This window comes from Idiotropiscis lumnitzeri, chromosome 8, assembly GCF_059441095.1.
Source record: "Idiotropiscis lumnitzeri isolate Australia: NSW breed Sydney's pygmy pipehorse chromosome 8, RoL_Ilum_1.0, whole genome shotgun sequence".
Classification (NCBI taxonomy): domain Eukaryota; kingdom Metazoa; phylum Chordata; class Actinopteri; order Syngnathiformes; family Syngnathidae; genus Idiotropiscis; species Idiotropiscis lumnitzeri.
In genome coordinates, this window is record NC_142398.1 from 15,367,035 (window position 1) to 15,383,538 (window position 16,504).

General features: G+C 41.3%; 1 protein-coding gene across 9 annotated transcripts in view; it reads right to left on the reverse strand.

Annotated features, from left to right (window-relative positions):
- The window catches only part of slit2 (slit homolog 2 (Drosophila)), an 82,603-nt gene that overhangs the window by 21,375 nt on the left and 44,724 nt on the right, over nt 1–16,504 (reverse strand). For 4 of the 9 annotated variants that reach the window (XM_088301917.1, XM_088301914.1, XM_088301921.1 and 1 more), the window contains exons 5-16: nt 8,418–8,489; nt 7,621–7,692; nt 6,833–6,904; nt 6,454–6,617; nt 5,710–5,721; nt 5,416–5,551; nt 3,466–3,537; nt 3,281–3,352; nt 1,058–1,129; nt 731–874; nt 345–508; nt 34–57 (exon numbers count right to left, since the gene is read on the reverse strand). In XM_088301917.1, the coding sequence (XP_088158043.1) occupies nt 34–57; nt 345–508; nt 731–874; nt 1,058–1,129; nt 3,281–3,352; nt 3,466–3,537; nt 5,416–5,551; nt 5,710–5,721; nt 6,454–6,617; nt 6,833–6,904; nt 7,621–7,692; nt 8,418–8,489 (1,076 nt within the window). The remainder of the gene's footprint in view (nt 1–33; nt 58–344; nt 509–730; nt 875–1,057; nt 1,130–3,280; nt 3,353–3,465; nt 3,538–5,415; nt 5,552–5,709; nt 5,722–6,453; nt 6,618–6,832; nt 6,905–7,620; nt 7,693–8,417; nt 8,490–16,504) is intronic. The other 5 variants (XM_088301922.1, XM_088301919.1, XM_088301916.1 and 2 more) reach the window with 3 other exon arrangements.

A 16,504-nucleotide genomic window follows, 5' to 3' on the forward strand; every position in this document is an offset into this window, starting at 1 on the left:
CTCACGGGTACACACATGCATGATGTACAATACCTGGGATGAAATATTGTTCTCTAGCTATTGCAGGGAAACAAAAGAGAGAGTAAAAGTGAAGGAAACAACGCAACAAATCAAATAGCGGATTTCAAGAAAGTACTCTTTGGTTCTCTTTGTGTGTGTGTATACTGAGAGAAAACAAAGTCTCGGGGAAAACACCAAGCAGGAAGACACAGTATGAGAGCAAGAGCAAGACGGGAGCTTGTCAGTTCGGATATCATGAGTCCCCGTGTGTGCATGGGTGAATGTTCAGTCAGAGGAAGAACAAAGAACCCTGGAGGTCTGTCACATTGTGTGTTCATTCATACCTGAGCAACGGAACTTCTTGCTCTTGATTTGTCCAATTCGTTTGTTGGCGAGCCGCCGAGGGCTGGTGCAACGGGCGCCGCTCGTCTCGATGGGATTGTCCTGTAAGTAGTCGGCCAGCCACTTCAGGTGGCAGTCACAGATGAAGGGGTTTTGGGCTAAATGTCTGTGGCACACACACACACACCCACGCACACATAAGCATAAACACACGACACATGGGAGCTGTCAGGAAGATCATCTTGGCCGGATCATCATTTGTTGCATTGCACACTCGTACGTTTTAATAGCAGGTCTGTGCTCGATGACATTGCCTGAAGATGTACTCGAAAAAATGACTGCTTTAGATAATTACAAGTCGCTCAGCGGTAAAAGTTTGTTTACATACAGCGTCTGAATGGCCCTCAGTGATGAAAAGGTTCCCTTGGCGATGGTCTGGAGCTTGTTGTCATATAGTGACAGAAGGTTGAGATTGTGGAGGTCCTGAAAGGCATCCACACGCAGACACGCTATCTTATTTGCATTGAGTAACCTGAAAGACAGGAAAGGTGCATTGAAAGTTGGTGAACGACGACACTGATTGCTTTTCCTGCGATTATCCTCCCATGAATGTTTCCCGAGGTTAGCTGTGATGATGTTTCAACACAATGACCACTTTTCAACAACCACTTAGCAATTGTAGAGTGAATGCAAATAAAAATGTGCGTCGACTCACAATAGCTGCAGAGAAAACAGCCCTTCAAACAGCCCTTTGGAGATCTCTGTTATTTTATTGCCATACAGAACGCTATAGAGAAGAAAAAAAACACATGTTAAAAAAAATATCATTCATATCTTTAATGAGAATATTATATCTACAATGGATAAAAAGAGACACAAATGAAAAGAAATGAGCAAGACAAAAATAAACGAGAATATGTTTATACAGTGTGTGTGTGTGCGCGTGTTTATTTGGGAAAATTCTTGGGAATACACGCACACACACACAAACGTGTGTCTATTCGGCTACTAATGCGAGCAAGTTAATTTCCGCATAGATTTGGCAATTCATCTGTCAAGATCAGCATCTACAGCCTCTTTGTGCCAATTGTTAGGCATTAAATTAGTACAAAATACTAAACAATCACTTGATGTTTCTCATAAATGTTTTTCATTCGTTGCTTATACAGTACTTAATGTCATGAGTATGTGTTAGTCTTTCCACATCCAAAAGAAATCATAACAAGAGATATGATCTTGTCCAGAACATTCTGTTTAGTTCTGGGAAATTAACTTACACACATTCCTTAGTCGCATATCAGACATTGTTGTTTATGATATTTTTAGTAATATGTCATGTTTTCCATTCACATCCATCTATTACTAAAAGTGTGATGGAGTTCATGTGGCAAAACGTGAAATGTTATGACCCTATTCTTGTTAAATGATCATTTAAAAAAAATAAAACTTAAAGTCTAAAAATTAAAAAAAGGCTCTGAATTCATCATATTTTCCATGTTATTAAAAATAATAGCTTGATGTATTGTCCTTATTACTTGGTCCCGACAGGAGGAGTTAGCGGTCGGGCTGAAAAAATTTAGGAAAAAATTTGATTGCGATTTTTCTGACAGATATTGCAATTTCAATTTAAGTTTTTTTCAATTTCTTCAGTTAATGTTTCCACGCATTCGCTGGACACATGCAAACACACAGCCTTGCAAGCCCACCCAGCAGCCTCATGCAGACTTGCCTCCTCTGCCCTCTGACGGAATTTTCAATGTTTCTCCGCTACAGGTAAGTTGAGCACTTTTTTCAATTTTTAATCAATAATACATTCTATTGAGTATGTAGTGTCTTGAGCTTATATTCAAGTATTACAAGCCGTTTGAAAACTGCAAACTCCTCTTTGTTAAAATGCCTTCACAGTATTGTGCCACAACCAAAAACATGCACGGAAGAACAAACGGCAAAACAAGGCCCTTGATACAGAAAGGTTGACCCTTCTTTCCATTTCAAGGATTTTAAGCGCTGACAACGTGCCAACCATTCCATTCACGTCAACATATTTAAGTCATAAAGAACACTGAGTGGTGAAACAAAAGCCTCCATAAATCTGACGACCATCACGCCGTGAGGAATGTACTCTGTTATCGGAACAAAAAAAAAAAAGGCCCTTTATGCTTATTTCACACATAGGTCATGAAGTCAAACTTTTCGCTCAACAAAATTCGTCCGTGCACAAATGCAGTTATTGCTCATTGCAACGCTGACATATGTTTCCAATTGTCTTTTATTTCATTGTGCTGAGTGGCAACCCCTGGGAAACCCGAGGCTGGGAAACGCTTCATCCAAATACACCGACACAATCGATGGCTCATTTAAATCGATAAAACACGCATGTACTGCAGCTTAATGTAAGAGTCGTACTGTAAGTGATATGTCAGCACGTAGGTGGGTGTCCCCTTCATTGGCTGGGTGGTGAAAGTGGAATGAGGTGGCAGAAGCCTCCATTCAGCAATTCAGCATTTCTGAATTATTGATTCTGGAGAGACCAGATCTTAATAGAACTCCTTTACACAATAACCCCCGCATTGCCTCCCACCCTCTCGTCTGCTTCGGAGCGGCTTGACACGCGAACCTGACTGTTGGGCCAAGGATGAGGTCGTACTTTTCAAAAGATTAGCGATCAAATGTCCGCTTCGATCACATTTACTTGACACGCCGACACGAAGAGCAGAAGTCTTCCCTCCTGAACTGCAAATATTTACAAGTCAATTCCAGGTCACACTCGCCTCTATCAGACAGGCCATATAAACATTTGTTCCTGGGTTCAATCAGATTGCTTGTGACTCATCCAAAACTTGCTTCTCTATTTATTAGTGCATGTTTGTGAGGCTGCTGGATTGGCCAAACCACATGCGCACCACTTGCTTAAGGAAGGGCCCAAGTGAGCACTTACAGGGAGTTGAGGGATCGCAGACCTTGGAAGGCATCGGGAGCCAACTCTGAAATCTGATTGTTACTCAAATCTCTGTAGAAAGCAAAACAGTCAAAATATCATTGAAATAAAAAATGCAAAAGAGCGCAATGCTATATGAATTTAATAGTGATCAGTGTGATTTTTACAGCATCTCTTCTACTCACATTCTTCGCAGTTTCTTATAAGAGGAAAAGGCCCCGGCTGGGATCACCTTGATGGCGTTCTGCTCCAATCGTCTGGAACCAAACACACGCAGACCACTGACGGATGATAATTTAATGTTGAAATTGTTTCGCTATTCTTAATTAGAGCGGGTGCTTTGGAGGCCTCTGGCATTGTACTAACAATTTGTGATAAGTCCCTTTAATGATGCTCGCCAAAGTCGAGGGAGGGGCTCGAATGACATTTTCAAAACATTTCACATCACTGCGATTAGAGCGACCGTTTGCAAGCTAATTAATGGACTGTCAAATATTCGCCGCCAGTGAGTTTTGTTTTCATTTGCACTTCTCTACTACCCTGCATTGCGTTGTCGGTGTATTCACCGTGCGGTGCCGCCGTCATGGCAGGTATATTTTCGGTGGAGTGGATTTTGACGACATTCTGGCGCAGTATGGGGGGCTGCGATCGGATTTTGAGACAGAGCCAGGAAACAAGAGTTCATCCCACAAAAGCGAGGAATCAGATTATATTTTCATCATTTCTTCACATACGTCATCATTATTAGATTCATAGTCGTTCATTTTGACCACCCCAACAATTAGTGGTAAAACAATGGCTCCAAAACGCCAGTGGTGGGTTTTAAGACGCCAAATGTGTGGATATAGGCCGAGCACGATTATATTTGTGGTTGCCAGTCATAACTGAAGGATGTGTTCTTTTATTTTGTATTGTATTACAAAAATAACTCTGTACGAGTACAAGACCTGTATTAACAATCTCAAATCACTGGAGACAAATCTAAGACCACATCAAGTCACAGGGATGTCAAAATAGGTTTTGGTGTTTCACGGCTGTCCACATGAGGTTATTTGTCAAATCAGATTTTGTCGGACCAGCGACGTCTCTGAAGTCAACTGGGAGAGTTGAACGGAGTCTCAGTCAACTATTTTTGATTCCCAGACAGATCGCTTTTTGAGTTTTATTGAGTCACGCCTAATCTGTAATCGTTATGAATTCAGAGGATCACAATTTATGAAGTCATACATCAAGATGGATCTGGTGACATATTTTATGAGCCTGCGCGAGAAAAGCCAATGCATAGAAAAATGTTATTATCCAAACATTGTTCAGTCACTGAAAATATATTAAGTGGAATCTCCGATACTGAATGGCCCAAGGGTAGAACATTTTAAAGGACAACCATCAGGAAAAGTATCTAACGGCATAAAATGTGTGAGCTGATATCAGCATCAGTTGTTCAATGAGCATCTCAGGAATAAAAGTGAAGGTTGAATGAGGCAGCGTGTCACTGGAACGGCTATTTCCCTTTCAATTATTCGACTAGCTAAAAAATTGAAAACATGAAAAAAATTTGAAGGTAGCGTTCAGGAAAAACTGTAAACTTTGCAACTGTACTGTAGACTTATTCTGAGTTTACACACTAAGTGGTGAAGTTCTTCAGCATTTAATATGGTCGTGTGGTAATGCGTGTCACACAGCTCATTCATTCGCCTCTTCAATTCCAAGTCTGCTCATCCCATTTGCATAAACATCTTCAACACCAAATTCATTTCTTCCGAATGTGTTTCCATGCACTCAGATTCCACATATTTCCTACAGGGAATGAGATTTCTGCTCACAGCTCAGCCCGTCCAGCCAGACGTTTTTATAAGTTCTGCCATCTTAAACCGAGCTGCCGTGCTTTCAGATGAAGATATTATCTGCCTCGTCCTTCAGATTGATCTTTTAATTCTTTCTCGCTCATCCCGTCATTACTGTCTTTAATCAGAGAAGAGCTGCATGACCGGGATTTCTAATTTCACAGCTGTGTGGTTTTATTCCGCTGCAGCGAAAGAGACAAGCTGTGAGCGAGAACTGTGGACCGCAGATGACACACTATAGAATAGAGCGGCACGTAGCGAAAAAGCAGAAAAGGACGTGCGGAGTCTTACATCTCCGTAATGGTTTCAGGGAGGTTGGTTGGTATTTCTGTCAGACCCTTCCCTCTGCAGTCCACAATGTTGTTGCTGCAGGTGCACGACTCAGGACACTGCAACACGCTGCAGGACGAAGACGACGACTGGTAACCTAAACGGAGATTCTTGGTCAATATTATGAAAACAACAAAAAACGAAGGGACGAAACAATAGAAAGTGCTCGCATTCTGTATCAATTGCGTCTGCTACGATCACAGGTGTAACGTGTGTGATTAAAGCCAAGGTATGCATTGGAAGTTGAATACTTGCCTTCATTCGCATCTTGAATGGGATGAGCGACAGACAGTAAGGAAGAAACAATAAGACAAAGCAAAAATATTTTGCACAGCATGGAAGAGTCAGTCTGCAAATAGTCTGCACTACGGACGGACATTTGACTATGTTCCATTTGGTCGACTATGCACATTATAGAGGATCAATAAATTATTACAGTATCCAACCAGCCGTTTTCTGTCGCATTTATCTTCATTAGTGTTGTGGGTGAACTCGAGCCTATCCCGGCTGACTTTGTGTGAGCCTGGACTGCTAGTTGATCCCAGTGTATATCAACAAACACAATTATTTACACAAACATTCACATCTATACATAATTACATTTTCTGTTAACCTAAAATGGGTGTTTTAGTATGCTGGAGGAAGACAGGGAAAAAAAATTATGCAAGCACAAGTAGCTTATGCAAACTCAACAATGGAAGGAAGGAGTTCAGATTCAATTCCCAAACCTCAGAAGTGTGAGCTGGATGTGCTAACCACTTAGAGAGATTCCGAACTTTTTTTTTTGAATTTTTGAATTTTTTTTTTTTAAAGAATATGATAAAATAGGCAGCATTGTGGGTTATGTGCACCAGGCGCATATAACTCAAAGTCAGCTGGGATATGCTCCAGCAACTCCAGTTTCCAAATAAGCATTGGACTGAGATACAGTAAAAAAACAAAAAACAAAAACGGCCATAATGTAGGTAAGCAACACATCTGCTGGACGAGCCAACTTACCTGAGCAAACAAACTCTTTCTTCTGCACTTCTGCAACATTGTGACCCCTCAAGTGTGGCGGGGCCATGCATTGCGTGTAAAGTCCCAGACGGGGGCGCTGCCGCAGCCACTCCGACAGCCAGGCCACGTGGCAGTCACATTGCAGGTTGTTGGAGTGCAGGCGACTGGAGGGGAAGAGGTGGGGAGGTGGCAGAAAAGTGGCAAGATGAGGCGTTGGATGGGACGAGAGAAACAATAGATTTGAGGATGTGCAGAAAAGGGAAAGGCAGGTACACAGTGGAGCAGAGGTGAGATGAAGCAATCAATTGTACAAACAAGCCGAGGCGAGATGAGCACTCATGCCTGGGGCGGCTCTTGTGTACTCTGCGGTGTAACTTACAAGGTCCTCAGCTTGGGCATGTGGTTGAAACTGGCCACTGACAGTCGGCTGATGTTGTTGTTGTTGAGGGTGCTGAGGAGAGAGGACAACGTCACTCTTATTCTTTTTCCGATTCACCATCATAAAATCCAGCCTCGTTACTCTGATTGGTCAGCCTAGCCAAACGTCACCTGCATCTCATCCACAATATAAGGTGCGTTGTCACATGACACTCATTATAAGAGTTCAATCAGAAATTCCGCCCTGCTTACAAATGAATAATTTATGAATATTTAGGAGTTTAGGGTTAGGTTCTGCAAGGGGTGGAATTTTTTTGCTGAAAGGTCACCGCTATAAATTTCAACGCATGGTAAAATCTTTATCTAGTATCTCAAAAACTTGATGTGCTTGAAAAAGAAAAACAAAGAAATTTTTTTTTATCTCAATATTAGAAATACGTTTAGAGACGCGTAAAGCCATCTTTGATTAATGCTTGCTGTTGGCCCGTGTTATCTGTGCTGCAAAGCCAATAAAAATACAAAATTGTATACAGTACTTCAGTGAAAAGAAATACTATAACAGTAGAAAAAAAATGTGTAAAAAAAATACATAAAAAAAAATATATATATATATAGATATATATTCAGCATGCTAACTTCCAACACCAATAATTATTAATTTAATATTTTTTTTATTTTATAATAATTACAAACACACATGATAATTTGAGTGTCAACTCAAAATATAGTAATTCAATTGTGACTTCTGTTGCGTGCACCTACGATACAAACAGCTAAACTGCTACTCACAGTACTTCCAGGTCGCGTAACGCTCTAAAGGCTCCATCTTCGATACAGCTGATATGGTTGTAGTCCAGCTGGCTGCACACACACACACACACACACGCACACAAAAGACAAGTTGTGTTTTGTTGAATGATAATATGCCTCACAGAGAGAGTATGTTGAGGTGAAAGTCAAGCCAAGTGTAAAGGCAGCTCCTTTTTGTTTCCGGAGTTCTTTGTTCTTTGCAGACGTTATGTCTTTTTTCCTCTTGTACTCTGCACTCCTTCTTCTATATGATGCTTCATTTGTATGCATTACCTTTTCACTCTCTCTCTCACTCTCGCTCGCTCTTTCTCGCTCTCTCTCTCTCGCTCTCTCTTTATGTAAACATAGAAAGACAATTTATTGTCCATTTATTATAATTGCACAATATTCTAACAAAATTATCTGATGTTGAACAATCCATATTTACAAAAAGACTGCTGTGCCAAATGACTTTACCTTGCAAAATCACCCAAAATTATCTTTCATCATCATAACTCTGAATGAGGCAAAACAGAGATTGAACAACTGCAGAAATGCCAGTTACATCCACAGTGTGTACATGCACACACGCACACACAGGGTTATTAATGCTCAGTCAATACAGCAAGCAGGAAGCACATGACATTTAAGGCAATTAAATATTGATGCACAGACACATTAGTAAACATGGGGGCAAGACACACACCCACACACACACGCACAGAGACTGACAGAGACATATGGACACAAAACACATGATGAGTCTCAAAAGCTTTTACCAAGCGGCGCCAACTTACAGGTTCTTTATTTCCACAGCTCCCCTGAAGGCTTTTCTGGGCACCCCTTGAATCTGATTCTCGCTGAGATCACTGGACAGAGTGAAAGGGCAGCCAGAGAGATGGTGAGAAGGAGAAGGAGACAAGACAGGGGGCAGAGGGTTATTAAAGCCGAGCCATCTCCGAAACACTTGTTTATAACGGTACGTCTGGCAAAGCTGCATAGCGTGCTAAGCACTCCTTCGCAACAACACGGGAGGGGGTGTCACTCGTACACTTACTGTTTTTCTATAAAGATTATTTGGCCCTGAAAACCCAACATTAGGTAAACTGTAGGAAATGTTCAGACAACCTTTAGGGGGCACTCGTGACCTCAGATTGCCTGAAAGCTTTCTACGCTGCACTCATCATCAGTCAGCCACTGATGTGAGATTGACGGCAGACGTTTGAAGAAGTTATCGTTGAAGCCATTTTAAGTAAGACACAGCTTGATAAAAGTGGTAAAAATCCCAGAAAAAAAGAAAACATTAATTCTTGGGCATGACGCAGTGCAGTAGGACAACCATTTGCAATCGATCAGCAACTTTTAATGAGCCAAGGTGCATATTTTACATTAAAAAAAAAAATCACATCAATAAAAATGTTTCAAAAAGTCAATACAGTACGCAGGTAAATTGTCTTGGAGGGGCATTTAATTGCGTCTGTCACTATATATCGATGGCATGGATGGAAAAAGGTACATTTGTACTAAATGAATAATTGGCAGTTCCTCGCAGCACCCCCGATGATCTCTCACAGCACTCATTGGTTAGAAATCACTGCATTAGATTGTGCAGTTGTACCTAATGCTGTGGCCGGTTTGTGTGAATTCAAACATTTGCAGCAAAGTCAATCACTTGCAATTTAATGTAGTACCAGACACACACACACAAACACAAACACAACCGCAGTCAGTTCCAGAGTGTGTGCTATAATAGTCAACAAATGAGGTGTTAATCATATCATCATAGGCAAAGGGACGTGCAGATATAAATAAAGGCATGGAAATGAGATTGTGTAGCCGAGAATGGATGCAGCTGCTTGGAGATGTAAGGAACACATCAGAGCGGCATTTCTTCACAAGAGGGCAGAAACTGGATGCTCAATGGAAAAAGGCTGGCGAAGCGACTCTCCGTGTGTTTGAGTCATCAGCCGTTGGGCTAATCCAGGCCACGTTCCAGACAGACTATTTGACCTTTCACCACTGGAGCCCACCCACCACCACCCCCAGCTCTTGACCCCTACTGCTGCTCCCTGACCTCCGGCGTGCTAATCGGCTAACAGCTAATGCCCAGTGACATTCCTTACATTCTTGAGTCTGCGAGCGTCCAATTACGCACTCAGGTATCGTCCACCTCGTGCACCTGCTGCTACTGCCGCAGCTACATGACACGTAAATTGTAATGATTATAATCACGCTTATGAATCATGATGTTACAAACATAATGTGCGATTCATAATTCTCAAGAGTGGCTTCGCTTAAACCCAAAAGCATGAATTGAAATGCACCACAGGCCGAGGAGTGTTGATTGACTGATGAAACAGCATGGGTGCAAGGATGCAATTTAAGCAAACCTTTTCAAGATAACTGGGGCATATTTAAAAAGCAACAAGGAAGTAAAGCAACACCCATCACGTTAATGATTTTCCCATGATAATTATGATTTAAAAAGGCAACAAACAGATGAAAGGTCAATATGCAACATTTCATTTCTTTCCATCCTTGCAAGTGTTTACACTTTCAAATGATCGCATCTACAACATTATCAGGCAATCACAATGTGCCATCACTGACGGGCTTTGCTCGGAACAGGCCGGCAGGTGATCCCTAAAACTGGAACACAATCACAGCACTTCAGATTTTGTTGTGTGACAGCCTAATTTCAAAACAGAATGAATACATTTCTAACTTCAAAATTCTATATAAACCACCCAATAATGACAACATGAAATTATGAAATTATGATTTTTTTTTTTAAAATTGTTTGAGTTATTTTTTTTTTAAAACAAAAAAAAACGTTTAAGTTTGTCTTTGTAGAATTTTTAGGAATATTTTTTGCAAGAAGGCTGAAAAGTCAAATTTACAAACAACATTGTTAAAACAATCCCTGTTCACACTGACCTGCAAAAACTACTGAAAACGTTGATGATGCACGCCGGGTCAGTAGTTGGCAACGACATTTTGTAAGTAAAATGCATTTTATATAATTATGTGTACATGATTGGGTGTAATGCGAGACCACACACATTTTCTCAGCAAAAGTCATGCTTTTTGTTCTAAATCAATTTCTTTCTGTCTTTAACTCACGTCAATACATGCAGACTAATTTATTTTTTCTAAGTCCTGCGCATTGAGGATGACTCACAATATGTTTCTTGAGTTGACTTGTAAAAGAAATTGTGGCATTCCACACATACGCACACACACGCACGCTCCTTGCTAGAGGACACACGTACAAGTGCACGGAGTGGCCGGTCCGAATCAAACCGAGTGTATCCTGACACTGTTTTTACAGGACCAGAGGGGCTTTGAAAGCAACCCTGCTCTTTTAACCGCTGTTACTCTAAAACCAAATAAATAGTCTGCTCCCTGCAAGCTACCGTCTGCATCTACAGCGTGAGCTCGAAAATCGAATATCTCTTAAGTCCCTGTCGAAGCGTGCATGTCTGTTCTGAGGTGCGAACAAGCCTCAATGTCAATTGTGGGGTGTTCGTATAAAATGCACTTTCATGTTATTCAACGAGATCGAGAGGCATGCTAATATGAGTTGGATTGGTTTAGAATGGAGGTAAAGATCCGTGCGATATGACAATCGCCCGACTGTTAGGCTGACCTAACCAATAGTGCATCATCGATAAAGCGTTTATTTCAAGTGGGAAGAAAAACTGTGCATTATTATCTTTGAAAAAGGAAGAACTTTTGATAAATGTCCCGTATTGGATCCCATTAGTCAGCACCTCATAAAGGGCAAGCAGTTAAAACGTTGATTTTTGTGTGCCTTAAATTTTATTTCTTTTACTACGCAAACAGATTAATATGAAAACACACACACACACACACACACACACACACACACACACGCAGACTCAGACACATGCATGTGCGTGCACCCACACATCACCCCGACAGGCACACAAGTGGTTGGAGCAAATTAACGTGATTGACATTGCGAGTAAAAGTGCGGTTTTAAAGCCTTGTCAGTATTCCGCGGGAATCAACTCACTTTTCCTCCAGTCGAAATGAACTTTTGAGGGTCTTACGGGTGGATTTTCCTCCACAGTTTGCCTCCAAGGCATCTCATTCAATTTCATCTTCCTTTCAAACATTTTTTTGGGTAAATGTCAAAAGCACAACTTTTCCTCTCTTGCACTTGGCGACTTCTCTCTTCTCTTAACCCTCCCACCTCCACATTCTCCTTTCTTTCACCCCCGTTCTTCTTCTTCCTAATTTGGCCTGTTTTCACAACTTCCCCGTGGTTTAACCCTTCACCTCTGCCCCCCTCCCTCCCCCCCATGTGCCTAAACTGGGAGGTTACCTTCATTAAAAGCAGCTCCAACTGAGCCCAGTGTGTCTGTGAGTGGCTTTTTGTTTGATCAAACCGGAGGTATGAAAGCCACACAGGAACTGTATCACGCTGCCAAGAGAGGAACCCCCTCGGAAAGTGAAAGTGGAAGTGCACCCCCCAACCACACACACGTACATTTAGAAAAATGCACAAACACACAAGATGCTGCTAAAGCAGAGTGTCACAGACTTTTTCCGCTACTGCTAAAACTGCACATCCTCACAGGTCAGTTTTAACCTTTAAAAAAAAAAATGGATGCCAAAAGCAAAAAAAAGTGATGATGGTGATGAACATAGAAGCAGAATATAGCTTTTTGCAAGTCATAAAAATGGGACACGTCACTGTCCTGGCTGCTCAGTATAACAAGCTTAAAACGGAAAAATTGACATTATAAAACGGAATGTAAAGAGACACACCTCCCGGGCATTATGAATAATGACCCATCTGCATGTTTAGTATGACAAGTTGTTGGTGAAATCGTTACATAATCGAATCAATGTTTGTGATTGAGTCTTATTATTAAGTGATTAACTCATTTTGTACGAGTGGAACACTTAAGTAAAGTATAAATACTTTGTATAGAGTTCAAGGGATGTGTACTTAACTCAAGCATATGTTGACTTTTTATTTTTGCTTCCACTTCTTACAATCCCTCCGACTCCCTTGAAAACGGGATATCTGTACTAAGTCAAAATAGGCTCATTAGTTTTGTCAACCCCTACAGATGACAATGTGAAAGAAGTGTCATGAAGGAACAGGGAGCATTTTCGAACAAGGCAAAAAATTCAGAAAAGCGAGATATTCCCCATCCATGGCCTTATTTAGGACAACGTTCGCGTTTGTTGACTAAAAGAGGAAAAATATTTTGTGAGCGAGGAGGCAAAAAAATAATTTTTTACAATTCACTTTTGCACTTGAGTCCATTTCAGAGTTTGTCCTTTTTTATGTAGAGGAGCCTAATCAGTACTTGTTTTGTAGATTAAAAAAAAATGCTATTTTGACTTCTTTTTCCTTTGTGCATTTTTTCCTCATCTTTGGTGGCGCAAAGAGTGTGTGCGTGTGTGTGCGTGGGGGTGTGTGTGTGCGTGTGTGTGTGTGTCAGAGTCAGGTCTCCCATGTGAAGAGCTTAGTGCTGCTTTTCTAAAGAGTCTTTTGAGAGTGAGAGGGTCTTTTGACGCCCTGTGTGTCTTCGAAGAGACCTGGCCATGAAAGAGCGCCACTCAATTCTCACACATGCACTCCTCATCTTCCCCCCCGCCCGCGTCCTCTCTCACACTGGACACAACTCACATGCACGCACGCGCACACAGGCTGCCGTGCTTACAGTTTCTGAAAATCTTTTGTCTGGGACCTCGCCGTTACGAGATTCTTCCCATGAGGGACAAGCCGGGATTCCCGTGTGTGGCAGGGTGCAGGTCGAAGTTGGCAGAGCAGTATTTAAACTAATCATCTTGTTCAAATCCCTTTGGCAGACCTTAATCCTATTAAGTATAAGAATGTGTGAATGGGCAAAGAGCAGAGCTGCGATGAGCAAAAAAAGCAAAAGCGCACAAGGAAAAAAAAAGAAGACGAAGGTGTTGGGATGGAGAGGTTTGGCCACATGTACAGGATGGGATGTCCTGGAAGTGTGTGTACGTGCATGCGCGCGAGCTCTTCAGCTCATTCAGGGAGAAACATCATGAAGTGAACCTCCACAGATCACACTGGTGTGAGTGCGAACAATTAGGAGGGATGGAAAAAAAAAAAGATTAAAAATGCTAAAAATCTTTGTCTTAGGTCAAGCAACTATTATACAGAAACTCACACACACACACACACACACAAAACTAATATTGATCTGTTGAATGATAGACGTGCGCCCTTGCCCTCCTTCCATCTTATTGTTTGCTTCTCTAAATCGCCATATTAAGACTTTCAATGCCAGGTATGATGGTTGCCATAGCGACTGCGCCACAGCTGGACACCTTGTGGGGTGTCCCCTCTCCTATGTCTGGTGACCAAGCTGACGACCCACCCACCCTCCGAAAGATGTGTGTGCGTGTGTTCTCTTGCTGCATTGCGACATGGTCTTGTAGCACTTTAACCTCTTCAGACCATTTGTTGCGACTTAATAGGTCTGACAAAGAGACTCTTTTCACTATATGAGGCAGTGGAATCACTAATTCCGAGTTCAGACATTTTCTTTAGCACCTTTCAGCGTCACAGGGAAGCTTGAGCCTGACTTTTGGAAAAGGGTGTGCCTGGTCTGTGCATGGGTTATGGATTCTTGAAAAATAAAATATATATATATATATAAAATAAATATAATTATCACGTTAAAATGTGACATTTTTCACTTTAAAGTGAAGTATCGACTTGACTTCCAGGTCAGGTCTTTTTGTGTCATTATGTTACTTGCCAGTTGCTCTTCTATAATATAAAAATAATCATGACTGTTATAAAATGCTTTAAAATTTAAAATAAGCCACAAATAAATGCTTTATTTGGTCAAATGGAGATGTCAAACTTATATATTAATTTGATAATGTGTTACAATAAAACATTACATTTATCACGTTATAGCTTTTTGATTTTTTTTTATTTTGTTTTAGTTTTTTTCTTCGGTCTTTCCCCCCTCAGGTCAAGCAAATCCAATTCCTTCAGACTGAGTAGAATGCACAATAAAGGGAACAAATGTCATTAAAAAGGTCTGATAATCAAGAGTCAGAAGCGAATGAAAATCCCTGGTCTATGTCTGCCTCACATATTGAGGTTCTTGCGTTTTAAACAACGACAAATCTTCCAAAAAAAAAAAAAAAAAAAAATCTGTTTTTGGTTGAGTTTCCAACCGTTTTATGGTGAACTTTGAGCCTCCAAAACTGTTTCTGCAGCTCACCAGTTTTGTCTGTGGTGATCTTGTGTCGCAAATGCTCCAGAACACGGGTAATGTGGGGCTCATAACATCTCTTTTCAACCCAGAGACGCATTAATCAGCAGTCTGAGAGCATGACATCATCCCAAATGTTTACACATATAATTAGAGACGAGTGAGGAATACATCTGTCATTTACGCACACACGAACTGGACGGATGTGCCGTAATTATAGATTCTACAGAACACGGTCATCCGACTAACTTTTAGACTTGGGCTCCACACACACAAAGACATGCTCGTCGATTTGCACCCACTCGCAGAATCACCATCGCACTGAAACATGTCTTGTCATCACTTTTAGAAATGGTGACCAGTCCAGTGTGGAGTGCGCCTTCATCTCATCGGCTCAAGGTCTTCGTGACCCTGAACAGGATGGATGTATATACTGTATACTTGATGAAGCGTCCCCTAAAAAAAAAAAAAAAAGGAACTGGGAGCGGTGGCACTAGCTGTCTTAAATAAGTTAGGATTTATGACACTATAAAGATTTCCATGACATTTTTATAGTGAGGGAACTATGAGAACTATGCCCAGTACAAACATTTTAGGAATGGCACTTTTTTTTTTTTTTTTTGTAGAATTTGCCATAAAAATGAAACAACCACTCTGGCACAGAAGATAACTTGGAATTTTTGACCCCTACAATACAAAACGAGTGTAAACAAACGCAACGCTGAGGATACATACATCATCAAACACAACTCAAGACGGACCTAAAAATTAATTAATCGACTGATCATTATAAATACTGGAATATTATTAGAATTGAATATATATAGTACAAGAGCTATCGGTACTTAATAAATACTCGTAATTACTCGTATTGGTCCGAAAAAAAAAAATCGAACATTCCTACTAACTAGAGTGCAGACCCATCCCGGAGTTTAGGCAGTCCTTCTACTGACAAGATCGTGTTTTGGCTCATTTTTGATTGTGCAAGTATCCCAAATAAAAAGTCCAATAAGTTGATCATGTTCCAGTCCCTCGCTGTCCTTTTATCCATCGTTGCCTTCCGCCACTACTTTGCCTCATCTTCAAATCTCCCCACCCTGCACCACCCGCCCATGCCCTGCTCCTGCATAATAAGTTGAATCCATCAGCCAGACAGAATTCATCGTATTCCGATAACAGTGTTCACTCATTGCTCGCTGCTGTCTCTCTCTTTATGAGTCAATAGCGCTAAATCTAACACCTACACGTTGTCTATGACAGTGTGTATGTGTGTGTGAATTTAAAGAACCAACTCAGCACTAAAGACAAATGTACTGCGGCCTCGGGCTGGTCCAGTGTCCAAAACACACATCCAGAGTAGACGCAAAGCGATGCACCACAGCTAAAAGAGCCACGGCGGCACGTCTTGCCAGACCACTCGGTGGCCACATGACATCATATCCTTTTCCTGTTTGCCTTTTTACATGGTCTCTACTAAATGGAATAGATAAATAGTTTGTGACAGCACACAGACGCATGGCTCACCATTTGTGTGTTAGCATAAGTGTGTACGTGTGTTTTTCACCCGCATCTTTGACCTGATCTGTCACAAACTCTATGACCCAATAAACTGGAGCAGCCTCCTCCCATACTTGGCT